The sequence below is a fragment of the Thermobia domestica genome, chromosome 2 (genome assembly GCF_964235325.1).
Source record: "Thermobia domestica chromosome 2, izTheDome1.hap1.1, whole genome shotgun sequence".
NCBI lineage: Eukaryota > Metazoa > Arthropoda > Insecta > Zygentoma > Lepismatidae > Thermobia > Thermobia domestica.
The window spans coordinates 1324223-1347132 of record NC_137455.1 but is presented as its reverse complement, the minus strand read 5'-3'; the positions used below and the strand labels follow the sequence as shown (position 1 = coordinate 1347132).

Here is a 22910-nt window from a genome sequence, read left to right as displayed (position 1 = left end):
TGAGAAACACTGCTGTAACAAAGAATCGTATGAAGGCTAGATGTGACTATTTTGTGTTTCTATATTTATTATGTATTAATTAAATAGCCTCGGAGCATAAATGTGAGGTGTTAAACCCCAAATAAATTAAATAACTAAAAATAATAAAAAAAATAGAATGTTACTTCACTTTGGCTCCTAAAGAAATGTTCTGTACGTACTGAAGAAAATTTAATTTCCAAATAAAATTTACTCATTATTGAAGTCTAGTTAAGTTTCCACCCGTTTGGCAGACTCTAAGTGATAATTAGTTATTCAACTTTATTCAGACACACGGTGGTTATTATTCATAAATTATAGCATGTTTCGTTTCTAATATTCCTTGAAATTGCAATAACTACCTTTGTTCCACCTTTCCATTATTACAGTGCATCCTCCATATTCTTTGGTCTTCTAATTAGCTAATGGACGTGTAGTAATGATTCGTAATGTTTTGTTTTCCAGTTCTGGGAAGTCATATCAGACGAACATGGCATCGATCCAACGGGTACATACCACGGAACCTCTGATCTCCAGTTAGAACGAATCAGCGTCTACTACAACGAAGCGTCAGGTGAGTTGCAACATATTAGATTAATTCCAGTATCATTGGTTGAACTCCAACACAGGGTCATCTGCCATTAACAAAGACACTTTTTGTTTTAACCAGTATAATGTTTTTCATCCTATTTCAGCAACAATATTTAGTCGATGACAGGTACGTTCGTACAGTCATGTCCAAAATGATTGTCGAATGTCTATAAATATGTTGTTGTAGGAATATAATTTGATAACTATTTCGCGCGATATTTCTTATAACGTTAGTGTGTGTTTAATCGGCAAAGACATGTATGTGGTAAATTTCATGTCTAAAGAGCAATAAATGAGAATATAACGAAAAAAATCTTTCTTGTCCATTTAGCAACATTTTGCTTTACTCATTCTAATTTTCGTATTCGTAATTTCTTTTCTATGAAATGTACCACAAATATACATTTCCCGATTATAGTAACAGTATTAGAAGTAGCCTGCGAAATCATTATCAAATTATATTCCCACAACAAGACAGTTATAGATAAGTGACAATAATTTTGAACATGACTGTACTTTGAATAGTAGCAAGCTTGTAGTCATTGCAACATTTCTTCGTACTCTTAATTTTCAACGGAAAATCAAATCTGCGCTAAAACTTTGAGAAAGGAGCAAAACTAAACTCTTTAAATTTACAAAAGATAAATGAGGATAGAAAACTTCAAAATCAGATATCTCCAGAGTAGCAGTGACTAGAATGTGAGCTTTCATTTTTTAAAAAAAAACTTTGATTCGTGATGAAACTATCACCAGTCGTGAAGCTCAGAAAAGATGCTGTACAAAAGGGAAATAACGGAGGAATATCTGTAAAAAGTTCCTGTTAGGATTTTTTTTAATTACGTAGCAGCATTCACAAAACAAGAGAGAATGCATTCATGTTTATACTATACTAAAGTTATCTTTTCTATACAGGGTGAGCACAGAAACAGTCCCAGGTTTCAAATTAGTGTAAATTTAATATGCGAAGGAATAGTTTGCTGAAATTTTGAACAGTGATACATAAACTCAAAAAGTTTTTGTAGCAATAATTGAAATCACAAACACTCGATGTGCGCGCCACCTGTAACGCGGGAAGTATCGAGGCGGTAATCTAGCTTCAACCACACGTTGAGAAGCATATCCGGTGTGATGGAGTTGACAGCATCACTGATGCGTTCTTGGAGATCGTTCCGAGTTGCGGGTAGTGGAGGTGCATACACTTTGTCCTTCACAAATCCCCACAGAAAGAAGTCACAAACATTGAAGTCAGGTGATCTTTGGAGGCCACTTGCAAAGAACTTGATAATTGACTCCAGAGCGCCCTATCCATCGGTTTGGGAGGTTCTCGTTTAGAAACCTGCGTACAGCACGATGCCAGTGTGGCGGCGCTCCATCTTGTCGTAGAATGAAGTCGTCTATCTCTGTATTACTAAGTTGCGGAATCAACCAGTTACGTAGCAATGCTAAGTAACTTTCACCTGTAATTGTTTGTTCCTGAAAGAAGAGCGGACCGTGCACCCGACGCTCTGATACTGCACAAAAAACATTGATTTTCGGTGAGTCACGTTCCACATTTACAGTTGCATGAGGATTCTGGGTTCCCCATATCCTTACATTGTGTCTATTCACCTTTCCACTTAAAGTGAAATGTCGCCTCATCGCTGAAAATGATCTTCGTCAGAAAGTTTTCGTCGTCCTCCATGAAATTTTACATAGTCTCACAGAACTCACGGCGCTTTACCTTGTCGTGTGGGTATAACTTCTGAACCAAGTGCAGTCGGTACGGGTAACACCACAAACGCTTGCGTAAGATCTTGCTTACTGATGTTTGTGGTATCTGCAACTCTCTGCTAGCTTTACGTGTAGACTTCTGTGGGCTGTGTACGAAGGCTGCTCTTACGCGCTCCACAGTTTCCTCGGAGACTGGACGTCGCCCTGAATGTCCTTTTCTTTGATCACAAATGCATCCCGTCTCAATAAACGTTCTGTGCCACTTCACAATGGATTTGTGTGTGGGTGGATCAGCATTAAATTGTCGTTTGAAATCACGCTGCACTCTCACAAAACTGCTTGTTTTTGCAAATTGTAAAACGCACCAGCTTCGTTGCTGTGGGGTGAACGCCATTTTCAATGTTACTTTCCTCTAGCTGCCCTGGTCAGAAATAGGATTCTGAAAAGATAGATGGGAAAATAATTTGAGTTTACTGAGCTCTGTACAAAATTTCATGTAAATATTCAATTAAATGTTATTATATGGCACTTTAAAATCAGGTACTGTTTCTGTGCTCACGCTGTATAATAGCAGAAAACAAATTGTTTTTCTAGTTAGTTAAACATAGAAACTCAAATTTTAAATAGTTTCACATGAATATACTCGTAATTATATACAAAAATACTTTATACCTGATTATCATGCAATCTAACGTTTTCAAGTGATGTCATAGGGCGTATAAATCATAGGATATGAGATATATTTTATTAATTTAGGTAACATCCTGAAATAAAGTACTGTGCTTCTCACCAGTGGTGTATACAGAAGTTTGTCAAGGGAGGGTTCAAGCATTGAATGTCATTTAATTTTAGAGCAAGCGTGATAAAATAGAATACAGGCACGTATACAGGAATTTATTTGGGGAGAGGTCCAATGCTTTGGGGAGGTTTACATTCAATGTAAGGGTAAATTCTATTGAAATTTGTAATATTACTCTTAAAATTAGACTGAATTTACAGAAAAGTTGGAATTTCGGGACACATGTTCTTCCCACACATTTATCTATAATAAATGAGCTCAAGCACTACATGTGTCCGCCAGTATTTTCTGCATTTCTTTTTCAAGTGGATTCGAAAGAAATATGCTTTATGCAGAATAATCGTTTTACATTGTATATTGCAAGGAAAGAATTTTTGATTAATTTTTGAAAGAAGAATCTTTAAATGGATCAGAGATAGGGAACATTACGTGCGTGAAAATGAGTTACTTCTAGCGGCTTACACCTTCCTTACTCAACACTGTATGGTAGACACGCGAACAGATTATACCACAGAATAGTTTAATATTGCTACTCGAGCACCCAAAAAGTACTTTCCTAGCATTCATATTTTATCGAACTTTTTGAGTTCACCCCTTAAAAATTACGTTCGATTTTTCTAAAAATGTGTCGATTTTTTTAAAAATAAGTGTTGAGGTAAATATTTTTATCATATTATGGATTTATTGAGAATAAACTTACATGATGAAGGTGCTATTTCTGTAGTTTTATGATATGACACAGCTACCGTGAAGTAGCGAGAAGCCTTGATGCTTGAAGAACATATGTGTCTGGCTGCTTCAAGTTGTTCTTCAGAGGTTGAGTGCTTTACAGCCGTGTAATCTCCTTACTTTCGAGAAGTTCAAGAGGTCTTCTGGTTGTTTATATATAAAATACTGTTTTTTTTCTTCTCTCTTTTGAGGCAATAGCCTGTGATTGTCTTAGTCACGACAAGGCTTTTAAAAGTTAAAGCGAATGCTTCGCTAGTCTTTACTGCTTCATGATAACTTCATTAAAATGGATATTTTGCACTTTTATTCAATGTTTGTGATTCAGCGATTTAAGTAATAAAAATGTAAAATGTTTCCTTAAGTTGTTGGGTTGCTCATGATTATCTTTGCAAAGAACACATTACAATATTATCCAACCATTTCAGAAGTTACAAGCCCTGAGAATCAATGAAAGTGTTCATGTCAAGATAGTTGAACACGCCACCGCGTTCAAAAAGTTGCAAAGAAAGGGTTGACCCTTTCAAACTAACGGGGTTTGTTAAAAACACTGAATTCTCTTAAGCGTAGCCTTATTACCTTACATTCGTTCTTACCTCATTGTCTTAAAAATGAATCAGGGTTTCCATGCATGTGTCACGATCTATAAATTCTGAATATATTCTAAGATTTTAAAGATTTTTAAAGATTCTAATAACAATCTTTAAAATGTTTTATCCCCTATATATTTGATACATTTGGCCCATGGTTGAAAAAGTGGTTGGTCCACACTGCCAGACAACAATGCCACATAATTCAACACACAACTCTGCGTAACAAACCGTTTCGGTTGTGTGGATTGTTGTAATTTCGTGTCGAGTCCAGGAATGTCCAGTGTGTTCAGTCGGAACAAAACAATACGTGTTAACGGGAACGTAACACACATCCATAAACACGTTTCTAATTTCACCAGTTAGGTTAAGTTAGGATTACTAAAAGTTTACAATGAAGGGTTAAAAATTATTGTAAACAATTCACAATTAGGGGAGGGGGGTTCTTTCACGTAACAGAAGAATCGGAATCAGCAATACTTACCACAAAATCCTGTTGGTTGCTACGAAGGTCAGAGATGAAATATTACAAGGAATTAACAACTTTAGTTCCGTTATGAATCACAGGCTAGTTATTTTTTTTTCTTTTTATGTTGGCTGTTACTGACGGCGAGGAAGAAATAAATTTTTGCTTTCAGTCTCCGACCACATTAATATCATTCTGTTGCATCGACAAAACTGTAAAAGAAATGCATTGGAATGAAGATAAGATGATTGCATTCGTGGTGAAGGGCATCAACCGTTGGGTCACATTGCTTTGCTGGCTTTTGACTGGCGACACCGAAATCGTATCCGGCGACGGCAGCAAAGAACCGTAGCGAGCGACGGACCTAACAGGGAGAAATGACCGCCACGGATCATGATTTCCTTCCTCATTCGCATCAAAACAGATTCCCAAATGAATTCTTTGCGGTTTTACAGAATCACGATCCATACAAGTCACTAAAACGTTCTCACAATACAGCACAGCTTGCGGTTACTCTTCTAAAAATTCCTTCTGTTCCCACGCAGGTTTCAATTCTGCTTAAATCCAGACTTGATTGATGGGTGTAACCATCACAAGAACATTTCTCTTGAACTTCCTTAAAAGAAGAAAAGCATTTTCGAAGACTTTTACAGGTAATACGATTCGAAATAAGTTGAAAAAATGAAATGAAATGAAATCTTTGAGTTTTACGTCCTTCGGTTATGCCGGTTAGGCTAAAGGAGACGGTGATGATGAGAGATGAATGAAATGGTGGAATGAAGAAAGTGAGAGGAAACGGGAGAACCCTGAGAAAACCCACGCACACGGTGTTTGTCCACCACAAAGTTCACTTGGCAGGAGCAGGGTTTGAACCCAGAACCCCAAGCACCAGAGGTGAACGCTCTACCACTGAGCCACCGCGACCCCAATCGAAATAAGTTGAAGCTTTAAACTGAAGATTTACTAGTATTGGGTGCGATGGCTCAGTAGTAGAGCAATCATTTCTGGTGCTAGGAGTCTCTGGTTCGATCCCAGTTCAAGTCTAGTGTTTCTTTCAGATTCGGAGGGGCACATACTCTTTTCACACTATACTGTTCTGTTGATAATCATATTATGGACGTATTATTCTGGTCTGCTCCGAGAGGGGGCCGTTCCCCCCCAAAACCCATGTCTGGAAGAAACAATGGTCGTCAGTTTGTGATGGATAACATCGTGTCCGTGGTTTTTCGGAGCTTCCTCCCACATTGTCATTTCACAAAATCATTCATTATTCAATTTCATTAATCGTCAGTCTCCTTTAGCCTAAAGGATAACTGGTGGCGTAATAATAGAAATGTCATTTCACTATTATTATTATTATTATTATTATTATTATTAATAATAATAATAATAATAATAATAATAATAATAATAATAATAATAATAATAATAATAATAATAATAATAATAATTATTATTATTATTATTATTATTATTATTATTATTATTATTATTATTAAAGAGGACCACGGTGGCTCAGTGGTAGAACGTCAACTTCAAGTGTCTGGGGTCCTTAGTTCGATCCCAGCTCGCGCCAAGTGAGCATTTTGGTGGATAAACAGCGTGTGCGTGGGTTTTCTCGAGGTTCTCTCGTTTCCTCCTACTTTCTTCACTCCACCATTTCATTCATTTCCCATCATCACCATCTCCTTTAGCGTAGCCGGCATAACCGTGCGACTTAAAACTTAGATTTCATTTCATTTTTTCATTAATATGAATTAATCCATTATTTTAAATTTTTGTTAAAGGTAGCAAGAAATTGTGTTAATATCTCAAGAATTTACTCGATTTCCAAAATTTGAAGTAGATCTACCTTATGTCTACAGACTGAACCTACCATAAGTATGTTGAATATGTGCGAGGAAGGGTCAAATATAAACTTTTAAAACGTGAACTAAAATTCACAAACGGCGCCCCAGAACACCCATGAAATCATTAGTGCTTCTACATTATCCCCCCCCCCCTCTGCTATTCCTTCGCAGATACTCTATATTTCTTAAGATTCACGTGTCGAGGTCCTCGAGTAGTTTTTAGTCATTGTAATGTCCGTATTTCTGTCCCGTCTCACACAAAACATTTGAGGCGCGTTCGATTCTGCTTAAAGGTCCATAAACGTACTTTTGTTCTTAAGTGGCTCTTTCTCCACCATTTTTATCCCTTTTTTATTTCAAGATTATCTCTACTTAGATTGACATGTTCAAGGGTGTAATTACAAAACTTGTCATTCTCTGTTATTTGCTACCAGCATCCTCTGCTGTAGGTGTTGAAAAATGATTAGAGTACAATTCCCAAGGTTAACAAGAGGTCGGCGCAACCTTTGTAATGTCAGTGATCTGTGATATTCGCGAACATTGCACCGTTTATTGCCTTTGCCTTGAAATCAGTCAGATGTGTTTCCAACTCCAAATAAATTGACAGATTGGATCATTTTACTACAAATGACTTCACTGCATCAATTCAGATCATGATTGGTCATTTGACATTTCTACTAAAAGTATTTTAGTTGCTACGTTATGAATTAAATAAGATTTTAGTGAAAAGATTTGACACTTTATTACATTTGACAGTTCGGTTCGTCCCGATCTCATCTAGTTTTTTGCAGTGCAATCCTGTTATATATGCGTTTGATTCACTGTGAACGCAAAAGTACTAGCATCATTATCATTAAAAAGAAACAAATTGGAATAGTTTCTTGATAAGATTAAATTTTGAATGAATGATGCGAAATGTCACAGAATCTCACAGGGTTGACTTCCCCATTGATCGTAGTGAAATCTGTTTCAAGTGATTATTTAAGAACTTGTAATAGTAATATGGTTAATTAGACTAGAGCTTAACGTGGGATCTGAATATTACGAGCTCCACCGGGAACAGAACCCTGGTCACCAGTGCCAAGTGGTCTTACACCAACCAAATAGCCACGAGGTGGTTCTAATGATAATTTGCGTGTATACTGAATGTATTTATATTTTCCCAATAAGTTAACATTATAAAGTTAATTTTTCTTTCAGGAGAGAAAATAGAACAGGTGATTAGTTTTCGATACCTGGGTAGTATTACTAGTGATATGCAGTTTGAACGTGAAATAAAAGCAAGGATAGGAATAGCGAAAGAAGCCTTTAGGAGGAAGAAAATATCTTGTGGACCTTGAATAAAGAGTTGAGAAACTCATAAAGTGCTTCGTGTGGAGAATTGTACTATATGGGTCAGAAACATGGACATTACACAAAAATTATGAAAAACTACTCTTAAGCTTTGGAAATGTTTGTGTGGAGAAGAATGGAGAGAACTGGATCGAGCGGAAAACGAATGAGAGGCTGTTATAAATGGTGGGGGAGAAAAGCACGATTTTAGAAGGTGAAGAGAAACTGGCTGGGACATTGGCTAATAAGTAGAGACACGATTTTGTGATAAATAAGAATTTGTAATTTCGTTATAAAAAAATATGCGTAAAGCGGGATAAAGTCGTTGAATAAAAATTCAATGTAAGAACACTATTTTCCTTGGCAAATTACAATTAGTTCCCTTTTATTTCACCTTAATTTTCAATCATCAATCACCATGATATGATGGTCTATTTTCTCAAAAATGGGAATTTTCATCACATTGCTAGTAATTGCCAAATAATGGTAATGAATAAATCGTAAAAGCGTCGAAAAATTGTCACTTTTACCAAAGTTTCATGGAATATCGAGACTTGTTGCAAATTTCGTTAATTCGACAGAATTTCGTGCTTAATCGCGAGCGTTATATGGCCTAACAAATAGTGGGAAAATATATATTTTAAGTACACATTTTCATACAAAACGGATACATTTCGCGTTTTCGCGTGTCACCAAAAAAATCGTGTCTCTACTAATTAAGGAACATCATGAGGGACGTTTTCGAGGGTATAGTGTAGTGGTAGGAAATAGGAGGGGACGAGGAAGACTACGATTAATGGATTATATCAAAATAGAGAAATCATACGTGAAGACGAAGAAGTTAGCGAAAGACTGTGCAGCATGGAAGCGTCTCAGCTGCAGCGAATGATTTGCCAGTAATGGCAGAATACCGATATCAAAATAATGATGATAATAATGATAATAATAATAATAATAATAATAATAATAATAATAATAATAATAATAATAATAATAATAATAATAATAATAATAATAATAATAATAGTACACAAAAATTATGAAGGGTGGTTCATACTGTTTACGTGGTCTACAAATTCCGACTAGATTTTAATCCAATGCAATTAACAGTTGCACAGAGTAGATCAGGCCCGTAGCCAGGGATGGGTTAGAGGGGGCACTGCCTCCTAAATTATTTTTTGACCTTTCTAAAAAAAATAACGCTGAAGAGAATTTTCAAACTGACTCAAAACCCGTGAAAATCTTGCAATTATATTTACCAAATTCAACTTCGGGAATTCATCTCCTTTCTGTAAAATTGTTTCTTGCTAGATGCACCAAACATCTTCCATTGCCTTTACCCATTTCAAGAATTTTAAACCGTGCCCTATTGGTGCAACCGTGACAATCATCCAAGGATACCAGGTGCACTGCCAAACAACAGTATCATAGTCCACAACATTAGTTGTGAATATTAGTAAACTATAGTGCCTCGATTATTTTGGAAGGTAGAAAATTGAGTGCAAACGTTGAATAAAACGTATACTTCTATTTTATATTGATATAACCTGAAATTGCTGTAATATGATTTTGTTCTAACGTTTAAAAAATAAATACTTCAATTTTAATACAATACAATTTAATACAATATAATTTAATACAATCTTAATATGAAATAAAGTACCTCTAAAAAGTCTGTATTAAGCACACAAAAATAAAACAAATTTACAGTTTTGATAATTCAAAAATGAATACAGATTCTGTAAACAATAAATATACAATTTTATGGTGTTCTTTGATGTCTTTGTCACTGCCCCCCTCAGTCTTCACTTCTGCCCCCTCTTTCCCCTGATAAATCAGGCTGGCTACGGGCCTGGAGTAGATCCTTTCCAGTTTAGACCCACACGACCAGGTTATTGTGTTACCCATGAGGCTAGTTTTGGGGTTGTCTCGACTCGAAAGCTGAAGTAAAAGTGCCTTTTCGTCTCAAAAAGAACATTTGTTTTTATTATAAGAGGTCTGTCTCGTCTCGTCTCGTGGGCACCGCTACTAGGTTATGTAGGAACTCATGATAGAAGTTAGCTGAAACAAACTAGCGAAGGAGTGGATGGTCATAGGATAAAATCCACGAAATTTATGCTTGTATGATCTGGAATATTTTGGAAGAAATCGGTCCTCTATTATCTGGTATGTAGCGATGCAACTAAGCTACATGTAATTGTCGTCCGGGGCAATAACTCGCGTTAGCGTTCCTCCCCCTCCCCGACCAACCAAACCAAAACTTTCCCCGACTACAGCTGATATTAGTATCACAAAGTAACTCTCTTATTCTGTTTTCCTCAACTGTTAAAGCATGATTTCAAAATTGCAATACATAATTTAATTTTTGTTTAAAGATGAAACACCAAACTAATTAATATTTGATTATCAAGTAATCTGAGTGTAGCAAGCTTGACGTATGATAATAACTGTAAATCATTTCTAAAAATTATATCGGGATGTACGTATGTGTAGAATAGGCCCGTATCCAGGGGGTCTAGGGGGCGGGCCCCCTAAATATTAGCTGCCCCCCTAAAATTTTCACGGTAGGCTTGCAAATGAACTACCAGTATAATACGATGATAAACTATAATATGGTTAGATAGGCTCCCCCTAACTTCAGCCGGGCCCTCCTATATTTTTGGGCTGGCTACCGGGCTGGTGTAGAATGAATCAAGAATGTTACTTTAGAATATTTAATTATGACAAACAGTCAAGCTGTTGTCTCGAGTATTATATTCGGACATTTTACAAATCTCTTAAATCGATGTAAGTTAAATGAAAGCACAAAGCTGGAACTGAAATTTAACTTTGCGGGCTCTTTTGGTTGCAAAAACTTTTATAATGTCCTTAAAAGATAGCTTTGAAGCTAAGTTATGCTCTAAGGATATGATTCTAAAGTTGGTGAGACGTTATTGCCCCGTTAAGTTTCTGAGATAATTTTTTAATTATCTTTAGTTTGATAAAACTCATTTCCGTGCCTTATAGTGAAAATAAATATTTGCCTAGTTTTGCGCGTCCAATCCGGCGCCCGGGGCACAAGCCCCGTTCTCCCTGTCCGTAGTTTCGTCACTGGATATGTTCCTGTGCTAGTTAGCAAATCAGAAAATAGTGCGAACTATTTTTGACAAAACGAATTTCAACCATGGCCGAACGAATGTGACAGCTCAAATTAAAGTGGTATTCCATTTTATAACCCTTTATAACAAATGAATTAAAGAAGCAGCCAGACTAAAATATTCCCCAAAACTGCCCCAAAGTTCTCCGCTTCGTGAAAACATGAAACTGTTTGTATCACCACCTATAAAACCGTTCATCGCCTTTAACAAGAAACAAAGTGAAATAAAATCATCGTCCTCAAACGGCTCAACTATATAAATTCATTGGTTACACGGAATAAGCTTTATTCTGGCAATTACTCTTTATGCTAAAGTTTTATTTATTTATTTACTTTATTTTATTTTTATTTTTTTAAAGAAAGCTTTGTTTTCTGTCGTCAGTCGTTAATACAGTTTACGATTTGTTGCTCATTTTGCTGCGAAATAATCAGTAACAATTAAAAAAAAAAGTGCTCTCAAAACCGTGGGAAAGAAGCAATAAAAGCATTCTAATCGCATTTATGATTTTTACATACAGTTTATCGTTTAAGCTACAAAACTATTTTCCAAGTAGAGGAAGAGGAAGGCAGTAGATAAATTGACTGAATTTCATAGCTGTTACATGTAAAACTATTTTTTTTTTTTCGTTTTCATTTTGCTTTTAATGACCAAAAGCTGAGTAAGAAACACAGGTCCGTGGCTACTAATGCCAAAGAAAGCTTCATTTGACAGTAATTCTGTCAAGTTTAGAATCTACTAACGTCATCTCCACACACACTCATACGCACTTCGACTGTTATGATTTTGCACCTGAACTATACGTAACAAGTAACTATTGAAGTGAAATAATATTTAAGTACATATTTACAATCTATGTTGTATTACCAATTATAGTCTGAATTTAATGTTCATATTGCTAGGAAATCCAATCTGCAGTAGGTTATACTGCATATCGGCGTCTATTTAAACACCCTTTATACATGTGATTGAGACCTGTTGTTGCAGTTTGAAATAACCCTTGACTAGTAGAAGGCGGACTTGTTTTCAAGGTCTCGTAAAACTCCCACCCATCTTAAACCCACTCGAATCTGGACAGTATATGACATCCTGGATATTTGTCAGTAGTTGCTATGTCCCTACAAGTATAGGGTAGTAGCAGTAGCGTACGCAGGAATTTATTTCGGGAGGGGTCTAAACTCAATATGAGGGCATTTCATATTAAAATTCCTGAAATTGCCCCTAAAATCAGGCTAAATTTACACAAAAGTTGAAGTTTCGGGGGGAAGGGGGTCCGGACTCCCAGGACCCACCCCCTGCGTACGTCCCTGGGTAGTAGAACGTGGAATAGGCGTTTAGTTGAAGACTGTTGTTTCACAAAGATATTTAATATTAACGATCAATAAATAACGTATCATAGGATTATTATTTGTGCAGCATCTGCACGCTAGTCCAAACAAAACTTAAGTTTCTAAAAGAAACAATTTTGTTGATTCGATTTAAATACCTTGGACTTGTTCAGTTCCCGGGAAATTTAATTAGAACCTTGAAATTGATTAATTACACAATTTAAAAAAAAATCATTTACTATTGTTGAAATTTCAGACTTTCAGGCAATGATTAGGTAATGTCCATACACTGTCTCAAAAAGCAATATGGGGATTCAATGGTATAGTGCTTACACCTAATAGAGGTCCCTGGTTCGACCCTTAAGTTGACTGCTTGCGGTGGAAATCTATTAAAAATGAGGAAATAAAAGTGAACACAGTGTTGGAATATAGGTTCTACATACATATAATATGATAAAAAAAAATAATTTTTCACCTTAACTTAAAAAAAAAAGATTTGGTGCAATCTGTCCTATTTCCTTTGGAGCTTCACAGGGCGAAACAAACTTATTTCTGTCCATATGTGATATAAATATATAGAGGAAATTATTTAAACAAACAACCCCCCCAAAAAAAACTGATTTAAACAAACAAAAAGTTGAAACAAAAAAACCGGGTTTAAACAAAAGTTTTTTTCCCCAATAAAAACCATGGTTTTTGCCAACCCTGTTTTCCCGTTTCTGATGTATAATATGGACAAGCGAGTGGTACTGTTGGAAAGGATGCTCTAGTCAGAAATCCTAAAAAAGTAGAATTCCTAAAAGATTTTTAAAAAGTTTTTTAAAAATAAATTTTCTGAAAGCGTGGCGTGTTCTTTCGTCGAAGCTTTAGAATTATTCCTTCTCATTCGTATAATGCAAACCTTAATTTTAAAATTTGCTAGCTTCCACGCTACACAAAATCACTACCTGCTTTTTTGAAAAAAATTACAAAGTTCTTTCAAATACTGTATGTTTTATATTGATAAGATCCAAGTTTGTGAAATGTTCAAATTGTTTCTCGTAGTGCAATGTGTACATCACGGTTTGAAGTTGAACTGAAATTGTATATACTTAAATCTTTGTCAGAGTATGTGTAAATGCACTTTTATTACCCAAACAATAAACTTGGTTAGTCTCTACAATATGTCAGTAATGCACGCGATAACACTTCTTTGTGACTGAATCAACGTGAGTCATTGAAGAAACATGCTCTTCTGTTGCCAGATATAAAACCATTAAAAAGTCATTAAGAAGCTCGTATAACTCCTTAAGTAATTTTTAAATACTGGCTAATCAGAAACAGTTCTAATATTTAGAGAACAAAATGAAGATACTTCTATTATTATGGAGGAATTGTTAGTACTTTGAACTGAATGTTAGTCCAAAGGGATTTGTATGTCACCTGGGGGGAGGGGAGCAGGCGTTGACTGGGTGGTTCAAGTATAACATCTTTACTAAGCTTCCCGCCCTTGAGCCATTTAGTACTTACAAAATGGTGCTAAATAAAGTAATAGTGGTTTCTGAAGAGCTTTGATGTGGTGCAGATGTTGAGCTCCCGACAATTCCTCTCTATAAGATTTCTGGACTATACCAGGAAAGATCTGGAAACATTGGTTATAGAATAGTTCTTAGATTGTTTGCTAAATCATTGATAGACCTACTGTACTATTAAGTTATTCAGTAGACTAATATGTGGTAGGGAGCAAAATCAATACATTAATATTTTAGAACTTTATTTGGTTGATGTAAGATGGGAAATGTCACTTTTTTAAAACATAGATCTCATACTTCTATACGTTTCATACTCAGAAAGCTACTCAGATTAACATGTTCACTGCCATTTGAATGTTACTACTACTACTAACACGTACTACTATTACTACCAGGCCTACAACTAGAGTGGGCTAGAGGGGACTTGGTCCGCCCCTAAATTTTTCGTGGCCCCTCCAGACCACAGTAACGTATCTTCACTTGATAAAACTTTACTTTGTCGTGTTTATGCCACCGGTTAAACTACTCTTATAAAATGGGTGGCCGCAAGCCTCTTAATAAACATAATGGAATTCTGTTCCCAAGTAATTGTGTAAATAAATGTCAGTCGAAATAATTTGTTTGCAAAAATTTCATTTTTAAAAAAAGATATTTTTTCGTAACATCAATAATTTCTGTTGCCTGGGGATCAAATCGATCAAGAATACGCGGGGTTAAAAGATTTAATTCAAATCAGAAATTGTTCCACGATGAATTTCGGGAAAATTTATTCAATTTTCCTTAACCATAGACTAGTTCATGTCTTGGACGTGTAAGAGTTGATGTCCTTACTTAAGACCGACATAATGGATAACGAGAGTGATCAATATACAGAGTGTATCAAAAGTTTTGGGCCATAGGCCAACTCCGTTATGAGTAGAGATACGAAGAAATGGGAAGTTCTTGGAAAAGGTGGTTTTGAATCTAAAACAATGGATTTTTTTTTTCAATCGCACGAGCCGTTTGGGCTCCACACTGGTAAGGCGTTCTATGTTAATATGTTTCAAGTGCAGTAGGCTGTTCGAATTAAACTTTAAGGACACGAAGTAATGACACGATGAACATGTACAGTCCGCAGCAAAAAACCTGCAACATGAGCATGTAAGTTTATTGCGAAACGACAGTCTTTTGCTCCAAAAGTCCCTGCATGTAAGTGTACAGGGGAGGAAGCCGAGGTTTCTCGTGGCGTGATTCGTGCCACTTAGACGTTATGTTGATTCCCTGTGCTGTTAGGCGTAGTTTCACAATAAAGTTACATGTTCATGTTGCAGTTTTTTTTTCTGCGGACTGTACATTGTTGTGTGAAGGGACTAAAAAGACTTCAGATCATCTTTCCAACATTGTTGTATTGTTCGTATGGTGAGGATCCAAAGAAATATTCTGCTTAACTAGCAACGTTGTTTTCGTAGAGCCTAAGCGGCTGGAACAATTGAAAAAAAAATCCATTATTTTAGATTCAAAACCACTTATTTACACCAACTTTTCTCTTTCCATATTTTGATAGCCTTACTCAACGGGTAGGCGTATGGGCTTGGGACTTGATATATCCGGTATCTTCACTTCTACAGTAAATAGCTTGTTCGATTTAAAACCAATATTTCGTAATAGTAATTGGACTTATTTAATCTTTGAGTTTCACATCGTAGAATCTACCCCAAGTTAATGGTGAACTATGATGAATAACCAAATAAGAAACTTTCTATGCTGATATGTTAATACAGAAGGTAATATGTGGGCTACTTTTAAAATCCATTTCCTATGCCACTCACATAGATAAATTGGTAAAAGTAAAATTATTCACAAAGTTTAATCTCCCATTTCTTTAATTCATTGATTTACTAATCGTGAAATACATTTTTTTTTATTTACAGGTAGTAAATATGTACCCCGAGCCATTTTGTTGGATTTGGAGCCAGGTACGATGGACTCAGTTCGCTCAGGACCCTTTGGTAAACTGTTCAGACCAGACAACTTCGTGTTTGGTCAGAGTGGAGCTGGCAACAATTGGGCGAAAGGCCATTACACGGAAGGCGCAGAACTTGTGGACGCAGTTTTGGATGTCGTAAGGAAGGAATGTGAGAACTGTGACTGTTTGCAAGGATTCCAGTTGGCACACTCGTTGGGCGGTGGAACAGGATCTGGCATGGGCACACTGCTTATCTCCAAGATCAGAGAAGAGTATCCGGATAGAATCATGAACACTTACTCTGTAATGCCGTCTCCAAAGGTAATCACAAAGTTAAGAATGTGGAATGCATATTCCTCGATCAGCTTGTTTCATTACAATCTATTATGCAAAAAATAAAATTGTCAAAATGTTTGAATAGCACGCAAAGACAACTTTAGTGAATTGGGAATGATTTTTGGTACAATAGAACTAGCATGTTATTTGGGACTAGTTTCTACAACCTCGTGAAAGTTCTCTCCAAAGGAAGGGGGTTACTGTTACCATGTATTTCCTTGGAACAGCAGCGCGAAATTTGGTGTGTGGGAGAGAAGTAGAGATTTTTGATACTCATAATATACCCGCGAGAATGAAGACCGACACAGGACTAAGAAGGAAATTTTTGACTGCATCGCTATGCCACATTTTCACGCAAACTAATGTCTTATGCAGTAGTGAACGAACTCAATCTTGCAATATTTTACTCAAAGCATGAAACTATTGCTAAAGTTAAGAGTATATGGGATACGGACAAAACCTCGCCACCCAAAACATCGCGTGGCCAAAACCTCGCCGCCAAAACATCGTGGACCAAAATCTCGCCTGCAGCTTAATAAAAATTCAGTGTAGTATAACAATATCTGCTGCTTTTCTTATAAGTAAAAAGAAAAAAAGCCATCCTACCGATCTCAATCAAATTTTCAACATAGATGAGGTTCGAGAATAGAATGTCTTTTATAATTTCACTTTGTCGGCACAACAAATGGGAGGGGGAGTGGGATATATATATATATATATATATATATATATATATATATATATATATATATATATATATATATATATATATATCCCACTCCCCCTCCCATTTGTTGTGCCGACAAAGTGAAATTATAAAAGACATTCTATTCTCGAACCTCATCTATGTTGAAAATTTGATTGAGATCGGTAGGATGGCTCAAGAGGTATAATGTAACAAACATAGTCATTTAATTTATATATTTATATATATATATATATATATATATATATATATATATATATATATATTTCCAAAGCATGCATTAGAATTTTTCTTGTTATTATTTTAATGTAATTATCTGATATTACTAAATATATACATATAGTAATATATAGAACATTCTACATTGAAGAAATCGTCGTGAAGAGGTTTTATCCTGACGACACTTCTTCCCAGGCGACACTACGTCTCGCTTAATTTAGAGCAGGCGAGATTCTGTGTCGCGAGATCATTACAACGAGGTTTTGGTTAGGTGAGATTTTGGGTATGGCAATATTTTGGGGCGCGAGGTTTTGGCCAGGCGAGATTTTGGGCCACGAGGTTTTGGTCCGCGAGGTTTTGTACCCAAACCGAGTATATACTTCAGTCTTCCCTAGGTGGATCAAACTTCTTGAATACAAAAAACAAATTTTAAGATGTGCACTGTATATCCATGGGCAAGTAAACGGAAAATTGAATTTACTGTCCCATAAGACTGTTCCAAGTTCTATTTTGTGGATCACAATTGTTATTTTTTCTATAATGTCGTTATAAATGGGAGATTATCATTCGAATTTTTCAACATTCAACCGCAAAGGGGGAGAGTAATGAACCATATGAACAATGACAGAATGTTAATATCAGCAGTGAAATAAAACGAAAGGCATGCATAATTAAACCTAGCTGCTAATATTATGTTGGATGATTTTGTAGCACATCCTTGACAGAATAATCAGCAAAAGAGGTGTTATTTGGGAAGTGTGAGAAATCCGTGTAAAATTAATGTATATAGCAACGGGGACAAAACAGATCCTTGGGGTACACTATAATGAATAAAAGGGAATTGAATTTGACAGAATGTTATTTACATGAATATAAGCAATTCTACTTGTTATTAAATTGTCTGACGCAGAAGAAAGAAAATTTAGAGGGTGTGGAATGAAGCTCTAATGATAAACTTTGAATCCCTTTTCCAAGTCAATCAGCTGTAAACATGATGGTCCATTTCTATTAGAATAATTTGTAAAATTTCTGACTAGTCCAAGTACACGATTGTACGCAGTGAAACGTGATCGAAGATCTGTCTAAAGGTTAATATATGAGTGCCGGTACTTTTGGCGACATTTCTTTCAAACATGTTGCATAATGTGTGATCGGTATGAATCCAGGCTGGTATGGTCTTTTTAATCATTATTAATATAGTAATTGATAAATTCTTTCTACATCATTAAAACAAGTAAAATCGGAAGAATATAAAGATGTAATTTTTCTATATTGAATACTTATATAAGGAACATAAATATTTATAAACTCTTTACATGTTTCTCCTATAACTGAAATGCGCTTCGAAATTTCATGCATTTTGATATGCAACTTGATGCATTGTTTGATAATACTTCTACCTATCTACATATATTGTTTCGAAATCAGAGGAAATTGACGTATCACATCCTCTAACATAAAGTCTGTATATATGTTAAATTTATTGTATCTCTGAGAATTGTTAATATTATTGTTAATTTCAGGTGTCCGACACTGTGGTAGAGCCCTACAACGCCACCCTCTCCGTCCATCAACTGGTTGAAAATACCGACGAAACCTACTGTATCGACAACGAGGCCCTTTATGACATCTGCTTCCGTACGCTGAAGCTTGCGAATCCCTCCTACGGCGACCTCAACCACTTAGTTTCTTTCACAATGTCCGGAGTCACCACTTGCCTTAGGTTCCCAGGCCAGTTGAATGCTGATCTTCGTAAACTTGCTGTCAACATGGTTCCCTTCCCCCGTCTCCACTTCTTTATGCCAGGTTTCGCTCCCTTGACCTCCCGTGGTAGCCAACAGTACCGTGCCCTTACAGTGCCTGAACTCACCCAACAAATGTTCGACGCCAAGAACATGATGGCTGCCTGCGACCCTCGACATGGTCGTTATTTGACTGTTGCGGCCATTTTCAGAGGTCGTATGTCCATGAAGGAGGTCGACGAACAGATGCTCAACATCCAGAACAAGAACAGCAGCTACTTCGTCGAATGGATCCCCAACAACGTAAAGACCGCTGTGTGCGACATTCCACCTCGAGGCCTGAAAATGTCTTCCACGTTCATCGGAAACTCCACTGCCATCCAGGAACTGTTCAAGCGAATCTCCGAGCAGTTCACAGCGATGTTCAGAAGGAAAGCTTTCTTGCATTGGTACACAGGCGAAGGCATGGATGAGATGGAGTTCACCGAAGCAGAGTCCAACATGAACGATTTAGTCTCAGAATACCAACAGTATCAGGTGAGAAGTCTTTAAGTAAGATTGTATATTACTTTTAGGTAGTCTGTGAACGATCTGTTGATACTCTTAAGATTAAGGTAAGATAAAACTGCTAGCGTACTTGTCAATATTTTGCAAAAATACATTAGTACTGTTACTCTGCCTGTGGGCAGGTCTTTAGGTTCAAATTTGGAAATGTTTCTTCTACGTTTTCCGATCTTCGGATTCTCTTTTAGCTCTTAATATTTTCTTCTATTTTTCAAGTCTTCGAATCTTCCTACTTCCCCCCTCCCCTCTATAGGGTTATGAAGAAGACAGTTTTATCGCAAGATTTTTCCAATTCATTTGACTTTCTTACAAAGGATTCTGGGTGAAAGCGTCGTCTTCTCTCGTACCAGCTTTAAAACAACTTCGTTTATAACTGTTTCCGTCTATTGTGTCTTCTCTATTTTCCTTCAACACTATATTTCAAAACACACTAAATTTTTAACATCTAAATCTGAAGCTTACAGTGCCACAGTACATGTGTAGGACATGACCAGCTTCTTAGTCGAATGTTAATCCTTTTAGTTAAGAGCAGTGTTTCTTCCAGACATATTTTTAGGGAGGGCACTGCTCCTTCCCCGGAGGAGACCAAAATAATACGTCTATAATATAATAATAAATAAAATAGTACCAGCAGTGCCCCCCGGAACATAGTTTCTGAAAGAAACACTGGTTGAGAGTGATCTTTTCTTGTAGGATGCCTTTATGATTACAGCAATTCGTGACTTGATCTCTTTGGTGCAGTAAGCATCTCTCGCAAAATTACTTCCCAGATATTTGAAATGCTAGACTTGAAGCTCTTCGTTGTAGTGATTCGTAAGGATGTTTCCACAGATTATTCCCATGACTTTGGACTTTTCGATGTTTATTTCCATTAACTATTTTATCCCATATCTCCTGTAGTCCTTCAGTTGTAGCCATAATAAATGTCATCCACATACTTGATCTTGTTATTGATTCCGTCCAATCTTGAAATCTGCAACTTCCATTCCAACTAAATACTTTCTTCATTAAGCTTTCACTATAAACGTTGAATAATTTGGATGACATACGACATCTTGTCTGACAAGTGAGTCTTCTTCTGACTCCACATTATTGTTTTAACCTTGATAAGCCCAGCTTGACTGTGTCCTGTGTACAGGTTGCTAATGAGTTCGACGATCCCTCCAATCTACTCCGATATTTTTAAGTATTTTCAGAAGTTTGGTCAAATTGACCCGGTCAAAAGCTTTTTGGCAGTCGATGTAGCTCCAACACAACTCCTCCTTACGTCAAGAACTCGTTCTCATATAATGATCATCAACTCAGTAGCATCTCTGGCGCCTTTTCCTTTCCGGAATCTAAATTGATTTTCCTCCAACATTTGTTCTATCTTAAGATAATGGAACTACTGTAACATGTAGAAAATCCTTTAGCCATTCTCCATTCTGCCTACAAAACATATAAAGCACTTTAAGTTAAGAAGTTCAAGGCCCTTAGTTAAGGTTAGTCCCACTTCTTTCAATCTAGTTTATAACTTAGATGAAAAACATAAATTTGGAAGTCAGCTTAGTAATATCTACAAAATGCTATTAAATAACTCTTTCCAAACCTTTTCGTGAAGACCAAAAATTTGGGTGCGATGCAGGGTTGGCTGGCTTAAACCAAGGTGGTTTAAACCATGGTTTAAACCAAGGTTTAAACCAGCTGTTTTTTTTTTTCAAAAAAACCAACTGGTTTAAACCAAAAAACAAAAAAATGTTCGTAAAAGTGTAAGTGTTTGTAAAATCTTGATGAACACACATTTGTGGGTTATCACGTTTCACTCCCGTATATTATTCGTATTATATTCAGATCTAAATTCCCCATTCATTACTCAAAAAGATTATACTACAAAAGCAACTTTTTTTTACAAGTTTATAAATGTTTATTTTGTGATTTTTTTTGTAGTTTTTATTATTATGTAATTGCAATAGAAGAAAAATTCTAAATATTGTTTCGTTTCAATGTTTACTATTGATAAAGTACATCGAAATGCCGTACTTTGTGTGTGTGTGGGGTCATACAGACCCACGAGAGGCATTTAGTGAAATAAGTATCTTTGGTATCTATTTATGTATAAATGAGTTTGAGCCAAAGTGGACTCAAATAATTCGTATCTTTATTCACTTTTCTTATTGATATGCAGATTAAGTCGGTGTATTTCTTTAATTTGGACCAATAAAAGTCGTTGTTAACTAACTTGAACTAATTTAGTTCTTCAGTACTCCGTAGTACTTTGAAATTGTTCATATGTAATTCTGTGTAATGGTTTCACTTGTGCAACTGTTTATCTTTTTGTCCTTCTGAAATGACTCTTGACAATTATATTAAGATGCATGTAAAGATCAGTACAACTTATTTTTTTTTTATCAGGATTCCTTCGTGAGTGAGTCGGCAGACGTATCGCATTTGTGGCCAATTAGTCCTGGTTCTGAGTTCAAATGGAGGACAATTTCTCTCGGATGTAACTCGAGAAGCGGTTTTTATTCCGCTTTAAGCCTGTGTGACCCCTTCCAATATAACCCGGTTGTTGCATAATAACATCAAGGCGAAACAAACTTATTTCTGTCCATATATGATATGAATATATAGAGCAAATCATTTAAACCATAAAAACCTGGTTTAAACCAAAAAAAAAAAAAAACCTGGTTTAAACCAAAAAAAAAAAAAAAACGTTTTTTTTTTTTTTAAATAAAAACCATGGTTTTTGCCAACCCTGGTGCGATGTGTGTGACTTCATAATTGTTTGGCCTAAAACTTTTACTCATACACCATACGAAAAGTCTTGAAAGCACCTATTAGTTAATATATCATTTTGCCGATACTCTTTGGCCCTTTTTCTGAACTCCTTGATGTTCTAAAGTTCTTCACTAAAATTCAAGAAAATAGTGAGTGAACTTAGTGAAGATCCTTAAGAAGCCTAATCACTGCGAAATTAAAATACCGCTAATTTTACAGTAATTATGTGATATCTCCAAATAGATAAAAGATAATCGAAATGTGAAATAAGAGCGCGCTAAACAATATTATTTTGCATGAGGTACAGTTATCACGAGTCACCTAGTAGCTTTCAGTTTGCAGCCATTTAGAAACGCGAAAATAAATGCAGATTTTCTAAATGGCTGGAAATCGAAAGCAGATAACTGAGTCGCAATAACTGTATCTCATGTAAAATAGTATTGTCTAGCGAGCTCTTGTTCCACTTTTCGATTGTTTTATCTATTTGAAGATGTCATATAACTATTGTAAAATTAGCGGTATTTTAATTTTGCTGTGATGGGGCCTCTTAAGGATGTTCCGTAATAGCTACTGAAATACTCGTATT

General features: G+C 36.0%; 1 protein-coding gene across 1 annotated transcript in view; it reads left to right on the top strand.

The window, feature by feature from the left end:
• LOC145669786 (tubulin beta-2 chain-like) overlaps window positions 1–22910 on the top strand; it is a 105993-nt gene that overhangs the window by 65471 nt on the left and 17612 nt on the right. Inside the window, exons 2-4 of the mRNA XM_081738129.1 lie at window positions 484–592; window positions 15966–16321; window positions 18785–19540. Of these exons, the coding sequence (XP_081594255.1) occupies window positions 484–592; window positions 15966–16321; window positions 18785–19540 (1221 nt within the window). The remainder of the gene's footprint in view (window positions 1–483; window positions 593–15965; window positions 16322–18784; window positions 19541–22910) is intronic.